Here is a 26,399-nt window from a genome sequence, read left to right as displayed (position 1 = left end):
TTTTATCCTGCCTGTTATATCACTAGGAGATGCCATTAATGTCTGATCAGTGAGGGCTCAACTGCTGGGACCCCACTGATGCCTAAAGCACGGCTTTTCGCTCACACCGCGCCAGTCTAGTAACAGTCCCGTATAGCAACTGCTCCATAGACCCCTTCACGTGGAATGAGTGTCCTGCAGCAACTAGTCCAATACAGCGCTGTGTCAGCGAGTCATAGCGGCCGCAGATCTTTTATTGTAGGAACATTACTATTAGTATCTAATCTATTAAGCTGCAACTGAAAACCACTGATTCATCACTATTTCCCCGCCAGTCCTCGCACATCACCACTGCACCACCTCTCCAGTCAGCAGTGTTACTGCAGGAGCGAGCGATGTGCTGTCAGTGTGTGGTGTCACAAAGCCGTGGGAGGCGATAAGGAACATGATGAGGTGTCCCAGACTGATGTAACATTCCAGCAGTGTGGCACTAGCAGCTTAACCCCTTAAAGGGGTTGTCCCGCGAAACAAAGTGGGTCTATACACTTCTGTATGGCCATATTAATGCACTTTGTAATGTACATCGTGCATTAATTATGAGCCATACAGAAGTTATCAGAAGTTTTTCACTTACCTGTTCCGTTGCTAGCGTCCTCGTTTCCATGGAGCCGTCTAATTTTCAGCGTCTAATGGCCAAATTAGACGCACTTGCGCAGTCCGGGTCTTCTTCTTTTCTCAATGGGGCAGCTCGTGCAGGATACCGGCTCCGTGTAGCTCCGCCCCGTCACGTGCCAATTCCAGCCAATCAGGTGGCTGGAATCGGCAATGGACCGCACAGAAGCCCTGTGGTCCACCGAGGGAGAAGATCCCGGCGGCCATCTTCAGCAGGTAAGTAAGAAGTCACCGGAGCGCGGGGATTCAGGTAAGCGCTGTCCGGTGTTCTTGTTTAACTCCTGCATCGGGGTTGTCTCGCGCCGAACGGGGGGGCTGTTGAAAAAAAAAAAAAACCCGTTTCGGCGCGGGACAACCCCTTTAAGGACAAACATTTTTTTTTCTTCCATTTTTGGTTTTTGTTCCGCACTTTTAAAAAATCATAACTTTTATTTATCCATCAACGTCGCTGTCTGAGGGCTTGTTGTTTGCGGGACGAGTTATATTTTTTAAAGGTACTATTTAATGTACCATATAATATACTGAAAAACTTTTTAAAAATTTTAAGTGGAGTGATATGCGAAAAAAAAAACCCAATTCTGCTATCTTTGGGTGTTCTTGCTTCTATGGTGTACACACTGTAGCAGAAATGACACAATAACTTTATTCTATAGGTCAGTACCATCACTAGGATACCAAATTTATATATATTTTTTTTTTTGCTGTAGTACTTTTAAAAAAATGTAAATATCTTTGGAAAAAAATAATTTTCTCACAGCCATAGTTTTTAAAAAAAAATTTTGTCAACATAGTTGTGCGAGGGCTCGTTTTTTTATGGGAAATTTGTAGTTTCTATTGGTACCATTTTGGAGTTCATGTTACTTTTGGATCACTTTTTATGAATTTTTTTTATTCTTGGAGAGTGGCGTGATCACAAAAGTGCACTTGTGTTGTGTATTTTTGGGGGTTTTTTTTACAACATTCAAGATGCAGGGTAAATAATGTGTTGCTTTGATAGATCGGAATCTTCTGAATGCAACAATACCAAATATGTTCTCATCATAGGGGGCCATTCAGGACCCCTAAACTCCGATTGGGCATATAGAATGCTGCTAAAAGAATTGACTGCATCATTTAAAGGGTTAACAGCCATGATCAGCGGGAGTGCTGGTTGCAGCTGTTGCAGGTGGGTGTCAGCTGTATAACACCATTCCACCAATATTTCGAGTATTGGGATGCAAAATGTTGGCATTGTCCAAACTAACCATGTTGAAAAAGTGTAGCTATTTCCAACATTGGAGAAACTATTACTTTGATTAATAAGATGTATGTCTATGAAACTTTATACTCTATAAACTCATACTTTATATTCTCATTTAGCTAACAAGCACCTTCTGCTTTTAGCAAGCTCATTTTACCTGGTAATTACAGTACTTGCCTATTTGCTTACTTTTATTGTTCACAAGTTAATTGGTTCTATATATTCCTATTTCAGGGTCCTTTTAGATGAGCCGATTGTTGTCTGAACGAGCGAGTGACGCCATTGCTAGCTAGTTTACTCATTCGCTCTCGTGCAGACTGTTCGGACAGGCAGATACCTCTTTGGCTCATTCAAACGGGAATCGTTCAGTGTTTCACATTCATTGTATAAGCAAATGACGGACTAACAAGATCTGTTTAAACCGAACGATAAGTGAACGAGTCAACCATGGGTTGTATTTTGCATAAAATGAACAATGAATAGAGATGAGCGAGTATACTCGCTAAGGGTGCATTCACACGAACGTATATCGGCTCGGTTTTCACACCGAGCCGATATACGTTGTCCTCGTGTGCAGGGGGGGAGGATGGAAGAGCCAGGAGCAGGAACACAGCTCCCGCCCCCCTCTCTGCCTCCTCTCCGCCCCTCTGCACTATTTGCAATGGACAGAGGTGGGGCTACTTCTCAGAACTTAGCCCCGCCCCCGTTCTGCCTCTTTTCATTGCAAATAGTGCAGAGGGGCGGAGAGGAGGCAGAGAGGGGGCGGGAGCTGAGTTCCTGCTCCTGGCTCTTCCATCCCCCCCCCCCCGCAGATGAGGATGACGTATATCGGCTCGGCGTAAAAACTGAGCTGATATACATTCGTGGGAATGCACCCTAAGGCACATTACTCGAGCGAGTAGTGCCTTAGCTGAGTATCTCCCCGGTCGTCTCCAAAGATTCGGGGGCCGGCACGCTTGACAGGTGAGTTGCAGCGGGGAGCCGGGGGGGAGGGGGGGGAGAAAGGGAGAGAGAGATCTCCCCTCCGTTCCTCCCCGCTCTCCCCCGCCGCTCCCCGAATCTTTAGAGACGAGCGGGGAGATACTTGGCTAAGACACTACTCACTTGAGTAATGTGCCTTAGGGAGTATACTCGCTCATCTCTAACAATGAACGAAAAGCAAATAATTATCGCTCAGTCGTTGACTCGGGTTTAGACCGAACGATGATTATCGTTCACTTTTGCTCGTTTGAACGATTTTTTTTAAACAATAATTGCTCCGTCTAAAAGCACCTTTGGACTGAAACTATAGACAAGCTACTTTTTCTGATATTTAGACTCTCATGTTAAAAACAAATTGATACATTTAACATTTATACCTCTAACTTGAGCCTGGGAGTAGATATTCAGATGAATAGATGAAGTGGAGCATCACTCACAGTCCAGCGAAATCAAAGATCTGTCCATATCCCGCAATGCGAAAGAAGCTCTTTATTGCCGCTCTCCCTAATTCCTTAATATGTTATTTGAATATGTAATTTCTAATCCAGACAAGCAACCGCTTGTAAAAATCTCTTGAAATTCATGCCATTTTTGTGCAGAAAAGACGCCACAAAAAAGTAAGTGTGAAAGAAGCGTCGGTGAGGCCCTGTATTACTGGGCAGCGTTGTATTAATTCCCTAATGCTCCCATTTGGTAGATCTAAACTGGAGCCGAGAAGCCAAATGAAATATTGGAAATTTCACTTGTTAACCTCTTGTACCTCCCGTCATCAACAGTATGATTTAACCGATAATACAAAAAGTTGCAATGGAGTTCTCCATCTCCGTAGAACCAATGGATGGTCACTGCAGTTCTTCTCTGGGCTCGTATAGGTAAAGGAAATAAATGACACACATTTGCTGCTCTTTCTTTATTAAATCCCCGGATGAGATTACAAGCTTTACAAGAGAAAACCAGTACAGTGTCCTTGTACCCGCTATCTACAGTCCGTGTAAGAATAACATTCCTTTCAGTGATGCATTACATGCTCCATTGGCAGTGTGTGGGGTAGACATACTTGTTGACCTAATGATTCCATGTTCACTGGAGTGCAGTTGTACAGAGTCCTAGGAGGGGTGAAGTCACCGGTCAACCAAAAATCACACACTGTATCTAGTGGCACCATCCAACACACCAGCTATCACTGCTTATAAGGATTATGGCAAGTAAGACCTCATTGAAGAATATGGGAGTATTTGTGCTAAGAACAATATTTCCATTGAACTTTTTCCCAATCCTAATAATCTGTAATACATGACATACGTGCATATATGGACAGATTAGACAGTGTTAAGTTACCTCATGAGCAGTTAGATGGAGGAAAACATTAAAACTTCTCTGATACACATTTTTTCCAGTGTTTTTTGGCTTGCAACACCATTTTTTATTGGGTCTTTTGAAATGACAAAAAGTGGCAGATACAGATACTGGGACAGGTTAATGCACCGATTCCCAACAGCATGCAGGTGCCACAATGCCGTATGGGGAAGGTTGCCCCGGTGTGACATACTGATGAACACCCACCCTCAAGCCTAATATCCATGCAGCATGTGAGTGTTAGAGTGTTATATTTGTCCTTCACAGATTTATACACCATGGTCTACCATCAAGGCCATAGGTCCTGCTTCTCTTTTTTATTTTTTACCTTCTATTCTTATCTAGGGGATTTCCTGAATGGGGTGATTGTGCTCGTCTATAGACAATGCTAGCCGACTCCTGAATTTTGCCTTATAGGCTAGTATAGGGACGGATCTCACGGCTAGGGTTACTGTGCTCGCTGATAGACCATGCAAATAGGCTCCTGAACTCTACCCTTTAGGCTTGCAAATGGACTGGGGCAGCATCTGGAGCATAGTAACTACCCACATCGGGTACAGCAGTGTTGCTGGCCTAATAGCGCTGGGTGTCTCCTTGTCTCCGGTAACCAGTCCGGGAGGAGCGCACCAGTGTTCCTAATTGGCACATCAAGTACCCAATGTAGCTCAGCACTCTAAATAACGGGTCAGCATAGTGGAGCCAGCTGTCAGGTCATGCTATTTCTCTCTTAAAATAAGGCTGGCACAGACATATTCAGGAGCACACCCCCTGATATCTTTGAGGCGAAGAGGGTGATTGTGACCCATATGCCTACTGCAATTTCTCTTGCAGCAAATGCCGTCAGACTCTATCTTCATAGTCTTAATATCCAAATTGATCTCAGCTAGGGGAGCTGTACAAGTCCGCCACCTACAATAAGCTCTTGAATTTCCTAAAGATCCGCTTTGTATGCGGTGAGACATGTTGAGTCCCAAATCTAAGCTTGAATCACTCATTTCTTATCTACATACTGATATTGAGTCACAAATCTGAGTTTGACTACCCACCTACCGTATTTTTCGCTTTATAAGGCGCACTTTTTCCCTCTCCAAAGCGGGGGGGGGGGGGAGTTGCTGCGTCTTATAGAGTGAATGTGCCAAAAAATTTGTTCCGATCGCCATTTCTAGTGCGATCGCGAATTTAACGAGCGAACGCGATTTAGTTAATGCGATTGCTTGTTAAACTCGCGATCGCACGAACAAATGTGCGACCAGTCTCCTCCCCACTGCCGCCCATACATACCTCTGATTGGTCATGAGCGCCGGCGGGTACTACTGCTGCTTCCCGTCTCCACCAATCGGCTTTCTTCCTTCCTCCTGCTGCATACAAGCGCCGCTGTGATATGGAGCGCTGGTTTTTCAGACCTCTGCTGCTCCCTCTGCTCCGTCACCCGGCACTAACCCCTATTTTCCCGCTCTAAAACGGGGGTGCGTCCTATAGACCGGTGCATCTAATAGAACAAAAAATACGGTATATATTGATACTGAATCCAGAAATTGAGGCAGGGATTTCATACCTTCTATACTTTCCTGCATAAATTCCTGTCCTACCTTGACATGAACATAGTGGGGGCTGTGAGGTTATCTCTCCGGGCCCAACCACTAACTAATGTCTGTTTCTAGTATTTGAAGCATTCCTATATGCTCAATACCTAGAAAACTTTAGACTATCTGTTATGGGTCTAACTATGAAATGCCTATAGACAGAACTATAGAGAGGTCATTTTCTCTCTTCTATGTGTCTGAGTGTTGCGTTTTGTCCATTTTTGCCCCCGTTGGTTGCGCAACTAGCTCCTACCGCAGACAGGGCGCCAACTACGCGCCATCTGTGCCTTATATGTGTGGGAATGATAAATCGTTCGCTTTTTGTTCATTTAATGGAGGCCTAAAAATCGTAGGCTCGTTCACTAATCGTTCGGTTTAAATATCAATCGTTCACATTCACTAATACAGCGAATGTGAACAATGGAACGATTTCTCATTTGAACGAGCCAGCGATGTATCTGTCTGTATAAACAGGCTGCCTGCTTGAACAAGCAAACTCTGAAATCGTTCGATCATTCGAACCACAAATTGGCGGATGCACGGCAGTCAGCGCTTGGTACATCAGGTCATGTAAGAGGATCATTTAGATGGCACCAAGGTATTCCCCATCGCTTTACATTTGGGCAGATATGAAACAAGTAAACTCATGTATAATCAAATCAGATGAATAAACAATGAGATAAAAGGAAAGAGGTCCCTGCCCGTAAGAGCTTACAACGTAAAGGGTAGACCTAAAACCATTGTCAACACAACAGATGTCGGTGAGCAAATGAGAATTGGCAATACCCCCAATAAACATACAGACATGAAATAATTGCTCAAGTAATCTTGAGTCTGCTTATTCCACCTGAACCAATACAACTGGACAAAAAAAGTCCTCCTATATGATGAATCAAGCAGAGACCCCAAAAATAATAGTCTGTTGGCCAAGGCCCATGGACAGGCATATCTCTAGCTTTATGTACAATAACCAGTTATCGCCTCCCCATTACTTGTGCAAAAGCAGCCTTCCGTCATCGGCCATGTGTAATCCTGGGATGACTCTTGAAGGCATCTGCTTACTTTTATTGGTATTTGTTCTATATGACTACAGAATGTGTGTCTGGAGATGCAGACGGCCTCTTTCTTAAGTTCTTAGAAGGTGTTTTCATCTAGCCTCAGTCAGCTGATAACCTCGGCCCCCAGTTTCTTGGTGTGGAATGTTAAGTGAAGCTTTAGGTCCTTATCAGCAGAGCTGTCCCAGAACGTTACACTGCAGGTACGTCTCACGCATGGTTAATGTATAAGGTTGACATGACCATATATACATTCTATAGGACCTCCAGTGACTTCACTTTAGATTTTACAACTTGCTGGGCAGAAATAGCTCTTCACTATCGGAGAAGACTTCTGGGTAAATACCATTAAAGCTCATGTACGTGATATTAACCCTTTGAGTAAATGCCAAAACATAATGATTTTTGGTGGCTTATTTGTAGAAAAATTAATTTTGTCTTAAAATTTATAGAACAGATTGAAAAAATGTATTTTCGTCGGCATTGAAGATTATGTATAAAAGCTACGGTGCCGCAAGATAGCGCAAGTGATTTAAATTGGCCCTTTTTTTCCCAGTACCATGGGTGTTCGTGTCCTCATTATTGAGTGGGCATAAATCTTTCCATTGCATTGTAACACATCCTTCATATTAAAGGGAACCTGCCATTAGCCATAACCACTCCTAAGGTGCCACCACCGATCTGTAATGTAGGTGAATACCTTTTTGAATCAAGTCCCTATAAGAATTGCTAGCTGCACCATACTCGGGGAGGGTGTGGGTAGATTGCTTTAAAGTATTTGGCTATACCATGCGGCACTCATCTCACTGACCGGCATCATGCAGAAAGTTTGTGTTTCTCTGTAAAAATAAAAAAAACTATTAAAGAAGTTTTTTGGCACTAAAACATTGCCAGCCTATAATATAGAGGCGAATCGCCAGGCACAGCCGCATGTATGGATTAGCCACTGTGCCTGGATGTGCCTTGGTGCAGCTCAGCACCCAAAAGATAGGTTATCGATGTTTTAACCCCTTAATGACCCACCATTTTCTCTTTATCCAGGAACTGGAAAAAAATGTGGTTGCAGCATTTTCATAGGGGCTTTGTTTTTACAGTGTACATAATGCACTAAAAATGACACATTGACTTTATTCTGTAGGTTAGTGCGCCCCAGCGATACCACATTCTTATATATTTTTTTTCATTGTACTACCGGTACTTTAAAAAAATAAGATCTTCTTTTTTTAATTGCTTTCTGTCGCCGTCTTCTGATATCCAGAACTTTTTTTATTTTCCCGCCAATGGGGCTGTTGGAGAGCTTGTTTTTTTGCAGGGTGTGCTGTAGTTTCTATGTGGGGCACATAAAACTTTTTGTTTGCTTTTTTTCAAATTGTTACTCTTGGAGATGAGGTGGCCTAAAAAGCGCAATTCCGCTATTGCATATTTTTGAATAGATTGGATTTACAGACGTCGTAATAAGTATGTTTTTGTTTTATTTTTGTACGGTAAAATGGTGAAGGGGTTTGAAATGGAATATTGCTCATGCTTTGCTAGAATTATTTTTAAAAAAACTTATTTTTACTTTTTTTTTAGCCTTCATTTTTGAACATGTGATCGCTTTTGCAATATACTACAGTACTTTATTATTGCAGTATATTTCGCTTTAACCAGCCACAGGGCTTAATGGGAAAAATTCCATGGCAGGTCAGGGAACCTTCACAAGGCCCCAGACTGCCATGGTGACCAAATAGCACCCCATGATCTTGTCATAAGGGGGTTATTTAGAAGACAGAGGATACCCCCCTCACTCTGTCAAACCATTTAAATGCCTCGAAAAATAATTACTGCAACATCTAAAGGGTTAACAACCGGGATTAGCGTTCTCTCCGATTCTGGCTGTTGCGGACAGAGACTGCCCCACACAAACCCTGTGCACATCTCCCATACAGCGGATGGTGGCAAGGGGTTAAAGAGGTAGTCTGTATGGGGGAAAAGCTACATTAAAAATGTGCTCAACACTGTATAAAAATATTTTAAAAATGCCATACTCCCCTCACCTGATGCCTCACAGCTCCTGTCTGACGGTGCCCAGTTACCCACTGCACTTTTCTTTCAGCTTCAGGTATGATGTCCCGTCACACGTCGCTGTGACAGGATGTCATCACTGGAGCAAGAAGAGGAGTGCATCAGGCATTGTCGAAACGGCAGCTGCAAGGGATCAGATGAGGCTAGGATGACTTTTTTGTGTTTTTATATAGCGATGAGCACATTTCAATTTTTCTTTCCCCATAGTAACCTCTTGAAACATTACTCTCCTACCCACTCTCTTAGTACCGTAAGGGTCCCGATAACACTTAGTAGCGCATGCCAATGTGCAGCTTGTTGCATAAACATTTTTAGAGGAGATTAAGCATTTAATGTTCAAGATTGCATAATGTAGAAAGCAAATAAAAGACTGACAGCAGATAAGGACGGCCTGGTTCACCTCACAATCCCTTTTCATTCTTCATGCAAATTGTCAGACCTCATTTGACTTGACCTAGCACTCGACTTAAATGCTCTGTGACCCTTCCTCTGTTCCTTATGTTACTTTCACAGCCCGAAAATAATATATAACATTTAAAAAGAGATTTGAAAAAATTCTGTTCTTCTTTCTTTGTTTCTTCTTTGCATGATAACTTTTATGTGGTTATTGTCCACGTCACTTGTGTCAATAAAGACCTAATAGAGTAGAATTACCTCCTGCGTTAGATCCTTTTTCCCACCTTGGTCCAAAAAACAGGCCGTGCAGTCGGTTTGCTCTTCATCCTACAAGTGTCCTGATATTTTTCTCTTTCCTGAAAGGAAGACTGCGGCCTATCATGAGTGACGGAACATGTTTTACTTAAGTATAACCGATCAGCAACAGGCTCATTATATATAACCTTCAGAATGTAACAATGGTCCTATCTGGTTGTATTGTATATTTGGACACCTTAAAAGATTCCATCACGGCAGCCAAGCTTCTCTCAATATGAAGTTTGCGTATCATGGGGATGCACCGGCTTGGACCAAGTGTACCACATTTGGAGACTCTTCTGATAGTTCTGTTTTGTAAATTCTATGTATTTAAAGTTGCACCACAGACCTCAGCTAACAACTTGTACAAGACTAACATAAGACCTCTCAGGTTCCAAGAATGTTAGTTGTCTACATTATTTTATTCACTTTAATCCAGTATTATTATAGCATAGTAATTAGAGATGAGCGAGCACCAAAATGCTCGGGTGCTCGTTACTCGGGACGAAATTTTCGCAATGCTCGAGGGTTCGTTTCGAGTAACGAACCCCATTGAAGTCAATGGGCGACCCGAGCATTTTTGTATATCGCCGATGCTCGCTAAGGTTTTCATTTGTGAAAATCTGGGCAATTCAAGAAAGTGATGGGAACGACACAGCAACGGATAGGGCAGGCGAGGGGCTACATGTTGGGCTGCATCTCAAGTTCACAGGTCCCACTATTAAGCCACAATAGCAGCAAGAGTGCCCCCCCCTCCCAACAATTTTTACTTCTGAAAAGCCCTCATTAGCAATGCATACCTTAGCTAAGCACCACACTACCTCCAGCAAAGCACAATCACTGCCTGCATGACACTCCGCTGCCACATCTCCTGGGTTACATGCTGCCCAACCCCCCCCCCCCCCTGCACGACCCAGTGTCCACAGCGCACACCAAATTGTCCCTGCGCAGCCTTCAGCTGCCCTCATGCCACGCCACACTCATGTCTATTTATAAGTGCGTCTGCCATGAGGAGGAACCGCAGGCACACACTGCAGAGGGTTGGCACGGCTAGGCAGCGACCCTCTTTAAAAGGGGCGGGGCGATAGCCCACAATGCTGTACAGAAGCAATGAGAAATATAATCCTGTGCCACCGCCATCAGGAGCTGCACACGTGGGCATAGCAATGGGGAACCTATGTGCCACACACTATTCATTCTGTCAAGGTGTCTGCATGCCCCAGTCAGACCGCGTTTTTTTATAAATAGTCACAGGCAGGTACAACTGGGAATCCCCAACTCCGCAATGGGAATTCCGTGTGCACCCACAGCATGGGTGGCTCTCTGGAACCCACCGGCTGTACATAAATGTATCCCATTGCAGTGCCCTGGACAGCAGAGCTAACGTCAGATTAAATGCAGGTGGGCTTCGGCCCACACTGCATGCCCCAACCTGACCGGGCTTTTTAATTCATAGACACAAGCAGGTAGAACTCCCTATTGTGAAGTCCCTGTGGACCGACAGCATGGGTGGGTGCCAGGAAGCCACCGGCGGCACATAAATATATCCCATAGCATTGCCCATCACAGCTGAGGTAATGTCATGTTTAATGCAGGTGGGCTTCGGCCCACACTGCATGCCCCAGTCAGACTGGGGTTCTTTAGAAGTGGACACATGTAGTTACAACTCCGTGTGGACCGACAGCATGGGTGGCTCCCTGGAACCCACCGGCGGTACATAAATATATCCCATTGCAGTGCCCAGCACAGCTGATGTAACGTCAGCTTTAATGCAGGTGGGCAAAAAATTAATTGGATTACACTGTAGGCGAGGGCCCCAAAAAATTGGTGTACCAACAGTACTAATGTACCTCAGAAAAATTGCCCATGCCCAACCAAGAGGGCAGGTGAAACCCATTAATCGCTTTGGTTAATGTGGTTTAATTGGTAACTAGGCCTGGAGGCAGCCCAGTTAAAATAAAAATTGGTTCAGGTGCAAGTTTCAACGCTTTAATGAGCATTGAAACGTATAAAAATTGTTTACAAAAATTATATGACTGAGCCTTGTGGGCCTAAGAAAAATTGCCCGTTCGGCGTGATTACGTCAGGTTTCAGGAGGAGGAGCAGGAGGAGGAGGATGAATATTATACACAGATTGATGAAGCAAAAATGTCCCCGTTTTTGATGGTGATAGAGAACGATGCTTCCATCCGCGGGTGCAGCCTACGTATTGCTTAGGTATCGCTGCTGTCCGCTGGTGAAGAAGAGAAGTCTGGGGAAATCCAGGCTTTGTTCATCTTGATGAGTGTAAGCCTGTCGGCACTGTCGGTTGACAGGCGGGTACGCTTATCCGTGATGATTCCCCCAGCCGCACTAAACACTCTCTCTGACAAGACGCTAGTCGCAGGACAAGCAAGCACCTCCAGGGCATACAGCGCGAGTTCAGGCCACGTGTCCAGCTTCGACACCCAGTAGTTGTAGGGGGCAGAGGCGTCACCGAGGACGGTCGTGCGATCGGCTACGTACTCCCTCACCATCCTTTTACAGTGCTCCCGCCGACTCAGCCTTGACTGGGGAGCGGTGACACAGACTTGCTGGGGAGCCATAAAGCTGGCAAAGGCCTTGGAGAATGTTCCCCTGCCTGGGCTGTACATGCTGCCTGATCTCTGCGCCTCCCCTGCTACCTGGCCCTCGGAACTGCGCCTTCTGCCACTAGCGCTGTCAGATGGGAATGTTACCATCAGTTTGTCCGCCAGGGTCCTGTGGTATAGCATCACTCTCGAACCCCTTTCCTCTTTGGGTATGAGAGTGGAAAGGTTCTCCTTATACCATGGGTCGAGCAGTGTGTACACCCAGTAATCCGTAGTGGCCAGAATGCGTGTAATGCGAGGGTCACGAGAAAGGCATCCTAACATGAAGTCAGCCATGTGTGCCAGGGTACCTGTACGCAACATATGGCTGTCCTCACTAGGAAGATCACTTTCAGGATCCTCCTCCTCCTCCTCCTCCTCCAGCCATACACGCTGAAAGGATGACAGGCAAGCAGCATGGGTACCCTCAGCAGTGGGCCAAGCTGTCTCTTCCCCCTCCTCCTCATGCTCCTCCCCCTCCTCCTCAACGCGCTGAGATATAGACATGAGGGTGCTCTGACTATCCAGCGACATACTGTCTTCCCCCGCCTCCGTTTCTGAGTGCAAAGCGTCTGCCTTTATGCTTTGCAGGGAACTTCTCAAGAGGCATAGCAGAGGAATGGTGACGCTAATGATTGCAGCATCCCCGCTCACCATCTGGGTAGACTCCTCAAAGTTTCCAAGGACCTGGCAGATGGCTGCCAACCAGGCCCACTCTTCTGTAAAGAATTGAGGAGGCTGACTCCCACTACGCCGCCCATGTTGGAGTTGGTATTCCACTATAGCTCTACGCTGCTCATAGAGTCTGGCCAACATGTGGAGCGTAGAGTTCCACCGTGTGGGCACGTCGCACAGCAGTTGGTGCACTGGCAGATTAAACCGATGTTGCAGGGTCCGCAGGGTGGCAGCGTCCGTCTTGGACTTGCGGAAATGTGCGCTGACCCGGCGCACCTTTACGAGCAGGTATGACAAGTGTGGGTAGCTTTTCAGAAAGCGCTGAACCACCAAATTAAAGACATGGGCCAGGCATGGCACGTGCGTGAGGCTGCCGAGCTGCAGAGTCGCCACCAGGTTACGGCCGTTGTCACACACAACCATGCCCGGTTGGAGGCTCAGCGGCGAAAGCCAGCTGTCGGTCTGCTCTGTCAGACCCTGCAGCAGTTCGTGCGCCGTGTGCCTCTTCTCTCCTAAGCTGAGTAGTTTCAGCACGGCCTGCTGACGCTTGCCCACCGCTGTGCTGCCACGCGACACCGACTGCTGGCGACGTGCTGCTGCTGCTGACACATCTTGATTGCGAGACAGAGGTTGCGTTGGAGGAGGAGGGTGGTTTAGTGGAGGAAGCATACACCGCCGCAGATACCAGCACCAAGCTGGGGCCCGCAATTCTGGGGGTGGGTAGGATGTGAGCGGTCCCAGGCTCTGACTCGGTCCCAGCCTCCACTAAATTCACCCAATGTGCCGTCAGGGAGATATAGTGGCCCTGCCCGCCTGTGCTTGTCCACGTGTCCGTTGTTAAGTGGACCTTGGCAGTAACCGCGTTGGTGAGGGCGCGTACAAGGTTGCGGGAGACGTGGTCGTGCAGGGCTGGGACGGCACATCGGGAAAAGTAGTGGCAACTGAGAACCGAGTAGCGCGGGGCCGCCGCCATAATGCTTTTGAAAGCCTCCGTTTCCACAAGCCTATACGGCAGCATCTCCAGGCTGATAAATTTGGCAATGTGCACATTTAACGCTTGAGCGTGCGGGTGCGTGGCGGCGTACTTGCGCTTGCGCTCAAACAGTGGCGCTAGCGACGTCTGGACGCTGCGCTGAGAGACATTGCTGGATGGGGCCGAGGACAGCGGAGGTGAGGGCGTGGGTGCAGGCCAGGAGACGGTAGTGCCTGTGTCCTCAGAGGGGGGTTGGATCTCAGTGGCAGGTTGGGGCACAGGGGGAGAGGCAGTGGTGCAAACCGCAGGCGGTGACTGGCCTTCGTCCCACCTTGTGGGGTGCTTGGCCATCATATGCCTGCGCATGCTGGTGGTGGTGGCTCCCCAGCTGATCTTGGCACGACAAAGGTTGCACACCACTGTTCGTCGGTCGTCAGGCATCTCTCTGAAAAACTGCCACACCGTAGAGCACCTTGACCTCTGCAGAAACAGTTGGTGGATTATTCGGTCTGGCCCTGCCTCTACCCCTGGCCACCGCACTGGCTCGGCCTGTGCCCACACCCTGACTTGGGCCTCCGCGTCCTCGCCCGCGTCCACGTCCTCTAGGCCTACCCCTACCCCTCAGCATGGTGTATTACCAGTAGTGCAAAAACAGAAGGCTGTAATTAAATGTGCCGCTTATTGGCCTGTGGTTGGAGGCTGACTTCGCTTACGGAACGCACAGCAGAGCCAGGAAAGAATTTTGCGCAAGCCTGCTGTAACACGTAGCTGGCTGCGTATGAATTAGGACAACTACCCCCTGCACAGACCCAGTACACTGAGGACGGTCACAGGCAGCCCAAATAGATTTTTTTTCCCAAATGTTTTTGGAAAGGCCCACTGCCTATATTCAATAAATATGTCTTCTGTCCCTGCCTCACCACCACTACTGGCCCTGGACTATGTATAATTACTGCAGGGCGCAATGCTCTGCACGGCCGATATACAAAAAAAAAAAAAAAAAGTGCAACACTGCAAAAAGCAGCCTCCATAGTACTGCACACGGTTAGATGTGGCCCTAAGAAGGACCGTTTGGGTTCTTGAAGCCTAAAATAACTCCTAACACTCTCCCTATAGCAGCTCCGGCACCAGCAGCACTGTCCCTGAACTATGTCAGAATGCATCTGTGGCGAGCCGCGGGAGGGGCCGATTTATATACTCGGGTGACACCTGATCTCGCCAGCCACTTACTGCAGGGGGGTGGTATAGGGCTTGAACGTCGCAGGGGGAAGTTGTAATGCCTTCCCTGTCTTTCTATTGGCCAGAAAAGCGCGCTAACGTCTCAGAGATGAAAGTGAAAGTAACTTGAACATCGCGTGGTACTCGTCACGAGTAACGAGCATCTCGAACACGCTAATACTCGAACGAGTATGAAGCTCGGACGAGTACGTTCGCTCATCTCTAATAGTAATATATCTGAATAATGTTGCACCTTCTAAGGACTAATCAACATTTTGGACTTTTCTGGGTGGTGTGATTTGTATGCTAGGGCTGATTTTATGCCCCCAATTAGCCGTGTCAATTGCTATCAAGTTCTCAATATGCATTTTCTGTAGAAGACTCTACAGACGTGCTGCAGACAAGTGCGATATATCGTTAATTTGTGACGCTCCCTCCTCAATAGCAGAGGAATTTCACTCTACCTCTTGCTTTACATCATCTCAGCCAAGTGATCCGTCTGCCCATTGACTGAGGTCGCTTGTTAGACACATAATGGGAGGAAATTCCCATAAACTGCGGGCTTTGTCTTGGAGCAGAGCCTCCGTGCCCTCACCGCGCTAATTGCTTCTACATTCCCAGAGCCCCCCCCCCATTGCAAAGCTACTAGCGGGCCAAGACCGTTCATATTTCAGGTTATTCGTGCGGCATGACCCTCATCTAGCAGATTTGGGCGTCCTTTTCCTCCGTCCTATTGTGTGGATCTTTACTGTCAACTTTTTTGCACTATAAGGCTATCTTCACGCGGGACGGACATGCTGCCTCAAATCTGCAAGACATAAAATAGCTGTTTGTTGCGGATTTCAGCGATTTTCTTGGCCATTGCTGCATTTTTCAAAGTGCAGATTTTAGTGCTTATACGATGCTTTTCAGCAACATTAAAATCCGCTCCGCAAGCGCAATTATGTGCAGCGGATATTTTTCACTCCATCTAGATGAAAAATCACTAAAACCCATTAATTTAGCCTGGATTTTAAAACGCTGTGGATTGTGCCCCGGACATTCCGCAGCATATCCGTCCTGTGTGAGCGTAGACTAAGGGTCGCTGATTTGCTACGGATTTTGTTGCAAATCTGCAGCAGATTTCACACCTTCAATTAGAATTCAATTAAAAAGTGAAATCTGCTGCAGATCCGCAAAAAAATCCATACAAAATCAGCGAGGTGGGAACACCCTAAGGCAAAAAAATCCACATGAATTGTAAGAAATGATGTGTTTTCTAGGGCTTGTTCACATATCCAGGGTATTTTCCACTGTAGATCTGCATGTAGAAAATACAGAGTATTACAGTGCAAGATAAGTGCTTGAAATCTCATCCACACACAGTGGAAAAAAAATCCATAGCATAAGGCCGCCTGCACACGGCAAAGATGGATTCCGCATGTGGATTTCCGCCACGGAAAACCTGCGATTCATTGCGGAAATTAATTAAAAAATGCTTGTGGACGATCGCGAATTTGAGAGTTTTTCCGCACGGATATACGTCGATGCACAGCGGATCATCCACACGGGGAAAAAAAAAATCGCAAGCCCAATTGTGCCGTCCGCCACCTCCCTGACTGGTGTCCAAGCAATCTAAGAAGTATCCGCCTAGAAATCCGCAATGAAATTGCGGATTCATTGTGGATTAAACGTTTCCATAGAGATCAATGACGTCCCTCCATTTGGACGTTCCCTTGGAAAACTTCACCCATTGTTTTCAATGGGGCCAGAAAATGCTTTGCATGGCGTGCGAGGTGCATGCGTGTGTGATGCGAGGTTTCCCATTAAAAACAATGAGAAACACCTGCCGATCCCCAACACGGCTGAAAGCCGCGCCGGAGGATCACAACTTTACGGAAGTGATAGTAGGCGGTTTCTGTCTAGCCTAAATGTATGATTCTATACTATGAAAGCTTAAAGGGTGCATTTACATGAGCGATTTCATTGTGAGATGCAGAGAAATCGCACGTGAAAAGAACCCATTGTTTTTAATGGGAGTGTTACCATGTGGGATTTTTCTCTCGCAGCGCTGTAAGAAGAGCCGATGCAAGAGAAAAATTGCAGCATTCCGATTTTTGGGTGATATGGCCCATTCTTCACTATAGGAGATTTTTAAAAAATTGCATTGTGCTTGCATGTACATGCGAATTTCATGCAAGTGCGGTGTGATTCTTTTTTTTTTTTTTGCTTCCATAGGGAATAATGCAATTTTCTCATGTGTGACAAATGTGCAAGTGCTGTGATGCATTTTATCTTGCAGAACGCATCGCACTCACATAAAAGTCGCATCTATACAAATGCAATATCGGTCCGAGTTTCTCAGACAGATATCACACTCGCATGAAAATCACCCGTGTGAATGCATCCTTAGGGTACATGTACACAGCTGATTAACCCTTTCCAATCCAATTTGTATCCTGGTTTTCCTAGGGGGCTTACTCTTTTTCTGCTGTTATACAACAGCGCTATATGCTGGCTAAAGCCAGTACTGCATGAGGTGACACGTTGGATAGGCTCCGACAGCAGAGAGGCTGGCAATATACAGTAAGAGAACCCCGACGGACGTCTTCCAACATCGGAGCTGTACAGCCTTAAATCATAATGTCTTCAGATGTCAGACAGTGGATTGGAAAGAGTTAAAAAGCTGCACCTCAAGCGCAACTCGCATCAGACCGCACTCAAACATCCTATACGCGCGCTGTCCGATATGCTGAACACCATACATTGGCAGGTGCTATTCTCGGCTGAAAATCACACAAGAATACAACATCCTCTGTTTTTGTTACTCAGACTATCAGTCTAAGTTCAAAAACGCCCATGTGCATACACCCTTTCAAATAAGTAGGTGTCATTTCCGCCCGAATTTCAGACTGATTTTTCAGTTCAAAATCAGACAGTATGCACCATTGCAAAAATCTTTCTCCAAGCTATTAGTTGTCTGAATTTGGATACTTTGTCGTAAATCACCTTATTTTATTAACTTGTTGTCTCTCTTCGATCTCCAGGTCTGGCGCAGAACTGTCTACCTACCTGTCTGAATGGAGGGACATGCCAGGAGACACTTGGTGGGTTCACATGCCACTGCCCCACAGAGAATCAGACCTTCACTGGACCAGACTGTGGAGTATTATATAATGCATGTACAGTATTTGACTGCCCTAACACCCACACGTGTCAAGCTAACCTTGGGTACCCCGACTACCAGTGTGTCTGCAACCCCGGATTTAACTGCACCACTCAGTGTGATAGTAACCCGTGTGCCCTTCCAAACTCTCAGTGCTCAGATGATCTCGATGCGTTCACATGCAAATGCAACGCTGGCTACAGTGGTTCACAATGCCAGAATAAGGTGTCACCATGTGCGCCCAACCCCTGTGACCACAACGCTCACTGTATAGAGAACGCGGACAACTACACGTGTCACTGCTCACCAGGCTACACCGGGCAACACTGTGAGATTGTGGTAGGCGGGTGTGCATCAAACCCATGTCAGAATGATGCCATCTGTGTGGATAAGGAAAACAAATACTTGTGTTACTGTGTGCCAGGTTTCCAGGGACATCACTGTGAAATAGACATTAATGAGTGTGCTTCCAAGCCATGCCAGAACAATGGCTCCTGCCGCAACCAGATGGATAGTTATAAATGTGACTGTGCAACAGGCTATACAGGTAAGGCATTGCTTCATTTATGTGTATATTATGACACACTGTGTGTATATGTTAAAGTAATCACTTAATTTAGGTGATACTCAAGGGGTGTCACAATCTTATCAATCAGGTATGCCTAATTATATGGACCATGCATCCTAGAAGAGAACAATGAGAATCACTCAAGTGATGTTTACAAGGTCTTCTTTTCTATCATTGCAATACAAGAGGTTATATAGTGTAACAACCCCCATAAAGTCAACAATTCAAAGTCAACACCATGTGATACTTCTATCTTAGTAAAATATTATAGAGCTTGATTATAACAAAGCTGCATGCTCAGCGTCTGAGACCTTGTTAGTAAAACTACAAAGCGTGTCTGTTGTACATGTAGATCTTGCTATGCACACAACACAATTGCATAAAATATAATTCAATATATCATTTTTTATATTATCTCTAACATATTTGTTCCCAGTTAAATTGGCCTTTCCCATAATAACAAGATAACTGATAAGTGATGGCATGGACTGCCAGGACACCCAGCAACCCACGGAATGAGGCAGCCGCAGTTCTAGTACATCTCACTTTTTATTTATGTCAAGGCTTTCCATCAAGCATTACATCTGAATACATGAAGACCGGATTCAGACAGAACCCCTCATTCACTTTTATTGAAGAAATCTGCTGCAATGAAAGCCAGTAGATCTTCATTTCAGCAAATTTACATTGTTTTCTGACATTCTGTGCCAGAAAGAATAACGTGTTGGACCATGTTATCAAATTTACAACACGCAAACCGTTGTACATTTTCTATTTTATTAAGCACATTGAGTAAACGTCCACAGTTCAGGGAGAAAAAGTAAGTGAACCTACGACTTCTCCAAGAGCTAATTGGCAAATGCTGTTTTGGTTAAAGACATGAGTTTGGAAGTGCAAGTTTTACAGGTGCTTAAACCATAAAGTAAAGACACACAAAGCCTGGTTACTGTTAAATCTGTTAAAGAAATATTGGTAAGTTTGAACCGTGGCTAAATGCAAGCAACTTTCAGTTGTGTTGTCAAGAAGCTGAAAAAAAGTTATGAAAGCATTTCTATAGACCAAGGTGTACAGTAATCCATGGTTCAATAAAATATCTCCAAATGGGAAAAAAATCAGGACTGATTAGACAAGACTGGAACTTTTTACCACTATGTTTGAATGAAAAAGAACACTACACATCAACACTAAAGCCCCATCCCAACTGTGAAGCCTGGTAGAGGGAGCATCACTATTTGGACTGCTTTGATGCCTTATGGCCTGGACACCTTGTGATCACTGAAGAAACAATGAATCCTCAGATGTATCAAAACATGTTACAGTACAATTTAAGAACCGAAGTCCGTGAATTCAAGCTAAGCCGGTTGATGCAATAAGGCAATGACCAAAAGCACTCAAGTAAGGCTAGGGCTATTGAGGATGGATTCCTTTGTGATCTGCAGGTCACAATCATAGCCACTTGCACCACAAACCTACTGACCTCCATGAGAATGAGAGGTCACAGAGCTACACAGCGAGCTTTTGTTGCAGCTGAAGGTGGCTGTGTAGTCCTAGCCAAAATCAAACAAAGAATGGTTGAAAAAGATGATTTGTGTTTTTAAAATGACCAAGTGGAGATACTGCTGCATGACCTGAAGAGGGCTGTGCATGCAAGGCATCCTAGAAATATTGATGAACTGAAACACATTTGCAGGGAGGAATGATCCAAAACGCCTCCTTTCCAGTACAGGAAACGTTTGATAGAGGTGATTGCTGCTAATGGAGGATCTACAGGTTGCTAAATCAAGGGTTCCCTTACGTTTTCTCTCTACGCTGTGGGTGTTTACTGAATGTGCTCAATAAAACCCACGAATGGAACGGTTTCCCACAGTGTTTCAAACGACTGCATGAGCTCTGATGTCACCGCTAAGGTCGTCAGCGCTGCTGCAGTGCATTTAAACTGGAAAACTTGTCGCCAGTTTGCGGGCTTCTTGTCCGCTTCTCGCTCAGCGCTTCACCTGCTATGGGAAGCAGGGGGCATTTACACAGAATGAGAACCCAGTGAGCCAATGAGGTTTTTTAAGCTGACTCAAAAGTCAGCTTAAACAGCCACAAACGACAAGTCAGCAGTTTTTTTTTGCATTCACACTGAACAATTATATCACTCACATTGAGCGATAATCGTTACATGCAAATGGGCCTCTAGGTCAGTTACATAACGTTTGTCTATAATTGGGACTTAGATAACAATTAGACCATGCTTTCTTAGTAGTCAATGAAGAAATCGAGGTCATTTTGAAGAGTTTTCTTACTTTTTCTTGCAGTTGTACCCCAAGGATAGCTCATTGGTTTGCAAGCAGCCTCCTAGTACACTGTGATTGGTGCATCTTGATATCCTGATGAGTTGTGTATTGCTGAACTCGGCATGGCTGCTGTACAGTACATGAGTGATGAAGCACTATGTCAAGGTCTTTGTATCATTGTCCCTCACATGCAGCTCTACTTTGGGTGCCCGTACACGGCACATCCTGGCATGGGGCAGTGCGGACATTTTACCACTAATTACAGGGCTGCAGCTGTACTGGAAGCATTGCAATTAACGGAAAAATGCCTGCGCTGCAGAGTCCAGGAGGCTCCGCACATGGGCAATCTTCTTCAGATACAGAATGCATGCGTCTATGAGTAGCCTTCGGGCAGGCTCACACGGGCGTATGCATATAACGCTGTGTGAGGTGGCGTAACTTGTCGCTTTATGTACGCCGCTCGGTATTTTGCTAAAAGTGGGTGGGGTTTAGAAAAGATGGCGTGGCATTGTTGGCCTGAGAGATTTATGATAATTTATGCCAGAGACTGCTGTACATTATAGCTATGTCTGCTCACAGCTAGCATAGATTATAGATGCACTGAATGTATTGAGGCTTGTGCCCAGGGGTCGTAACGTGAAGCTCCTGGGCCCCAATGCAAAACATGTAACAGGTCCCCCAACTATAATGCTTTATTCATAGTACTGGGCTCCCTATATGGAGAAGAGAGGCCTTATGGGCCCCCTAAGGCTCCTGGGCCCGGGTGCAACCGCATCCCCTGCACCCTCTATAGTTACGCCAGTGCTTGTGCCCTTTAATATGTCCCACCAGCATGTGAAGCGCTGAGCAAGACGTGAGCGATTCTCAGCGATGATCTGCCCATCTAAACAGGTTGCACGAGTGTAAACAATTGCGAAAAACATGGCGCTGACATTGCTCGCTCATGCGCTCATTCATACACTACATGCTGCTCTGACTGGCCAGCACTGCTCATGTGGGCAGCAGTGATTAAAGGGGTTGTCCACTTATTTACTATTGGCAGCCAATCCTCATCAGTAGTAAATTGGTAAGGCTTTTTTTTTTTTGCCAGGGACCCCTGCCAATCACCTGTTTTCTGGATCTATGTGCTTTTCTACAATGCTGATTTCCGAAGGAAGCAAACAGCTCCATTCCCACTGCAGTGGCCAGATTTGGTATTCCAGGCACAGCTTCCATTGAAGTCAATGTGAACTTTGCCTCCATAATAATAATATAATAATCTTTATTTGTATAGCGCCAACTTATTCCGCAGCGCTCCAATACAAAGCATGCCACTGCGGTGGGAACTGAGCTATTGGCCATCAATAGTTTACAACCCCTTTAATCAAAGCAAGTGCAATGTGACTAATGATGCATACTAGAGTTAGCATCAGGTGGTCAGAGAAGCGGGTGCGGCCATCTTTGTTTGCCCAGGCCTGGAGGGTGGCTTTAATTCATGTGTTGATTGTGGAATGCCCTTGCAGGTTCATTGTACAGTGTCCGACAGTCTTCATATGTGTTCGCTGCATCTATAAATACTAATGCCAGAGTGATACCCTATTGTGCCGGAGTATCAGGGAGTACATAATAGTACCACCAGCAGTAGTGACCATGCAGTCCGTAATCCAGTCCTTTGTTTAGTGCCAGCCCAGCCCCCCCAGCTGCAGACCACCGCCTGGTACTGTCAGGCACAAGGTAATGACCCCTACAAGTGTGTGGGAATGTGAGGGGCGCTGCAGGAATTCCAGACATCAATCACCCTACAAGGTTTGGGACATTTCTGTCTGGAGTTTGAGGGCGCTTTAACACGTGCTGAATATTTCTGCAAGACGCACCTAAAGAGGCAGAAAATTCATATATGGAGGTTGTAGAGCAAAAATCCACAGCAGCCGATTGCGCTGCATATTTAGGTGCGTCTTGTAGAAATATTCCGCGCAGCGTTACGGTATACGCCCTCCTGCAGCATATTCAGCCCCTAAATCCACACTGTTAACAAGCAGATTTTGGTTCGGCATTGCAAATAGCAGAACGATGCCGGCCTAAAGGCTGGATTCACTCGGGGGTATTGGCGAATGCAAGATCTGTGCAATACGCACTGAACAGAACCAATTGATTTGACTGGGTTTGTTCGCATGCACATATTTTGCGTGCGCAATTCTGTTGCCTAAAAAATACACAAAATTTTCGATTTTCCTGCACATTTATAAAAAAAACTAAGTAGGCGAATTTAGCTATTTCAATATGCGGCACCTTGGCTGCAGGTTTTCCGCACGCACAAATGCACTTTTTCCAGCGGAATTGCACAGAAAAATATACACATGTGGAAGAACTCACTGAAATCAATGGTTCTACCCTCTGCGTATTGTGCGGGCACATGTGCCCGTGTGACGCCGGCCTTAATTGCGGATTTTTACAGCAGATTTGACTCACAGCAATTAAGGAAATCTCTACGGTGTAAATCCCGTTGCTTTCCCGTTCGCTGTGGATGTGAACATCGCGGCGTCTCCATTCTGCTGCCACTGTGGGCTTGTTAGACCCGACTCTCTCCCCTTGTACTCCCCCTGCTGGCAGGATCTCGGTGGGCACTGCGCAGCTGACATTCCGCACCAACAATTTTGGAGGATTTCTAATAGTTAACGTCAATTGGAGTTTTCCTTTACAAAGTGAACAAGAAACAACCTCTGACTGCGAGGAGACAAAGAGGAGAGGCCAATTAAGGCCATTTATTCTACATGAGGACGACCACCTACATGGCGGCGGCATTTCTCTTCCGGATTAAGTACAGATTTAATAGTCCTGCAGCAGCAACCACCAATACACCCCGGCTGATAGCCCATGGGAGCGCAGCATCTGCTAGAGATCCCCTCGCAGGTCTCGGCTTATAGCTTTACAAGACACTAGTCTTCAATGCATTTGCCCCTTTGTTTCCTCTCCGTTGGGTCAGGAAGTCTATAAAATTTACTGGTCAGTAAGAATCCCAGCAGGCATAATCTGAAGTGGTCTTAGAAGATGCCCCTGCCAAGACAAAGGGTCAAATTGGTATATAGAGATCAAAAGGAGCGCAGCAAGTAAACCCTATATACAAGTATGATGCTGCCCAATACCAGACTAATACCATAACCCCTTTTTTAAGAAAAGGGAGCATAACTCAAAATAGGTTACAGATAAAATATATGGTAACTTGTTGGTAACTTTGCCATGGATTGCCCAAATAATTCAAGTATATACGGTATATTGCTCAAGTAACAAAGCCATATACATTGCTCAGTCCCACCATATACTGGACGAATAACTGCCCTACATAGCTCATGTTATCTTAGGGTGCGTTCACACAAGCGTAGGCGGAAAGAACGTTTTTTGGCGATCATGACCAGAGCTAGAAAGCGTATTATCGTTTGTTCCTACTTTGCAAACTATCTTTTCGGCCATCGAATATGCGTTGGCGCGTATTTCAGTCGCGTATGTTCCGGGTTTTTTTCGGGTTGCCGTTTTTACGCGCCGTAAAATCGCCCGTGCGAATGAATACATTCAAAACCAACGCCTCAGATGGTCACTTATATACGATTGGGCGCAAAAACGCGCCGTTTATGCGCTCGCGTAAACGCACCCTCAGTGTCATACTATATATACTATACATCTTATTCTAGTCATGTATCATTCATACTAACGGTACTACCGTGTGTCCCCGAAAATAAGACAGTGTCTTATATTAATTTTTGTTCAAAAAGGTTTAACTTTTTTACATGTATAGCTGCCTGGACACTATTTAAATTGACTTTTTTAAATTAACTGTTAGCAGGGCTTAATTTTGGAGTGGGGCTTATATTTCAAGCATCCTCAAAAAGCCTGAAAAATCATTTTGCATCCTCAAAAATTCTGGAAAATCATGCTATGTCTTGTTTTAGGGTATGTCTTATTTTCAGCGAAACAGGGTAGTAGCACCTAAAGGGGTGGTAGAGGTCCTGGGACATTTCCCCATTTTTTAATACTGCATACTTGAAATAGATTTTTCATCTACCGTAATATCATATATTACAATATATATAAAGGAGTTTAGTATATTGCAGTAATATATTGTGCTAATTAAAATGAGTTCCCTTTGGATAAGTGTGTTCAGTAGTGACCGTCAGGTTATCAGTGTTACCCCCCACGTATCCTCAGGATACAGAACGACATATAGGTTGACATTTACTACAGCGATGCAGCTTGTTCCCAGGGGGGATACTATAATATTAGACTATATTAACCCTTTCCAATTCAATTTTGTATTCAGGGTTTCCTAAAAGGCTTTCTCTTTTTTGCTGTTACACAATGGTGCCATCTGCTGGCTAAAGCCAGCGTTTGTGCGCCAGAGAGGCTCCGATAACGAAATGGCTGGCAATAGACTGTAAGAATACCTTGTCGGACATCTTCTGACATTGGAGCTGTACAAGCTTCAATCAGAATGTAGGAAGATGTGAGACAGTGGATTGGAAAGGGTTAAACCTTTGCAATCCAATTTTGGATTCAGGGTTTGCTAGGGGGTTTTCTCTTTCTCCCATTATATAATGGCGCCATCTCCTAGCTAGAGCCAGTACTGCAGTATGGGACATGCTGTAGAGGCCCCCGACAACAGAGGGGCCAGTAATATACAGTATGAATACCCTGCCGGACGTCTTCCGACATCAGAGCTGTACAACCTTCAATCAGAATGTCTTCAGACGTCAGACAGTGGATTGGAAAGGGTTAAAGGGGTCCTAATACTTTGATTGTAGCAAATCCAGATCAGCTCTGCCAGTGACTACTGCCACACTAGAGGGATGTTTTGCCCTGTAACTAGGGCTTTTATGGACACTGCTCCTATATATGCGCTAGTAACAGTGTGGATGACCCCCAGAGGTTTAATTTTTGGACACATTAATTAGCCCAATAGAAGAAAAAACGTGAAAAAAATCTGAAAAATCGTATTAAAAAATAGCCCTACATGTCACGGGGAGAAAAAAACAAAGCAAAAGTAATTATTGCAGCCCAAGAGAAAAAAAGATAGGGTCATAAAACCAGCACAAGCTTAAAATTACTATTAAAAAAATGTCTGGGCCGGAAAAAGGTTCATGGGGAAACCCCCTTTAAGGAATTTGCAGCTGTGCTTCACCTTAATTGCTTAGATTCAGGGCAGTGCAGAATCTGGTACAAATGTGAGCGCAATGAAGAAAATTAGGTCTAGCGGGGAGAATTTACAGGAAAAACTTGTGAGTCTGCATTCACATGCAGTCAGTGAGAGGAAGATAAAGAAATGTCCTGGTGTTCTACCG

The 26,399-nt window shown here is 45.4% G+C and overlaps 1 protein-coding gene across 1 annotated transcript in view; it reads left to right on the top strand.

The window, feature by feature from the left end:
• LOC136581043 (protein crumbs homolog 2-like) overlaps nt 1-26,399 on the top strand; it is a 123,605-nt gene that overhangs the window by 29,756 nt on the left and 67,450 nt on the right. The window contains exon 2 of the mRNA XM_066582036.1: nt 18,125-18,790. Coding sequence (XP_066438133.1) covers nt 18,125-18,790 — 666 coding nt within the window. The remainder of the gene's footprint in view (nt 1-18,124; nt 18,791-26,399) is intronic.

This window comes from Eleutherodactylus coqui, chromosome 10, assembly GCF_035609145.1.
Source record: "Eleutherodactylus coqui strain aEleCoq1 chromosome 10, aEleCoq1.hap1, whole genome shotgun sequence".
In the NCBI taxonomy this organism is placed as follows: domain Eukaryota; kingdom Metazoa; phylum Chordata; class Amphibia; order Anura; family Eleutherodactylidae; genus Eleutherodactylus; species Eleutherodactylus coqui.
Note: the sequence above shows the minus strand (reverse complement) of the source record. Positions and strands in the feature narration are given on the sequence as shown.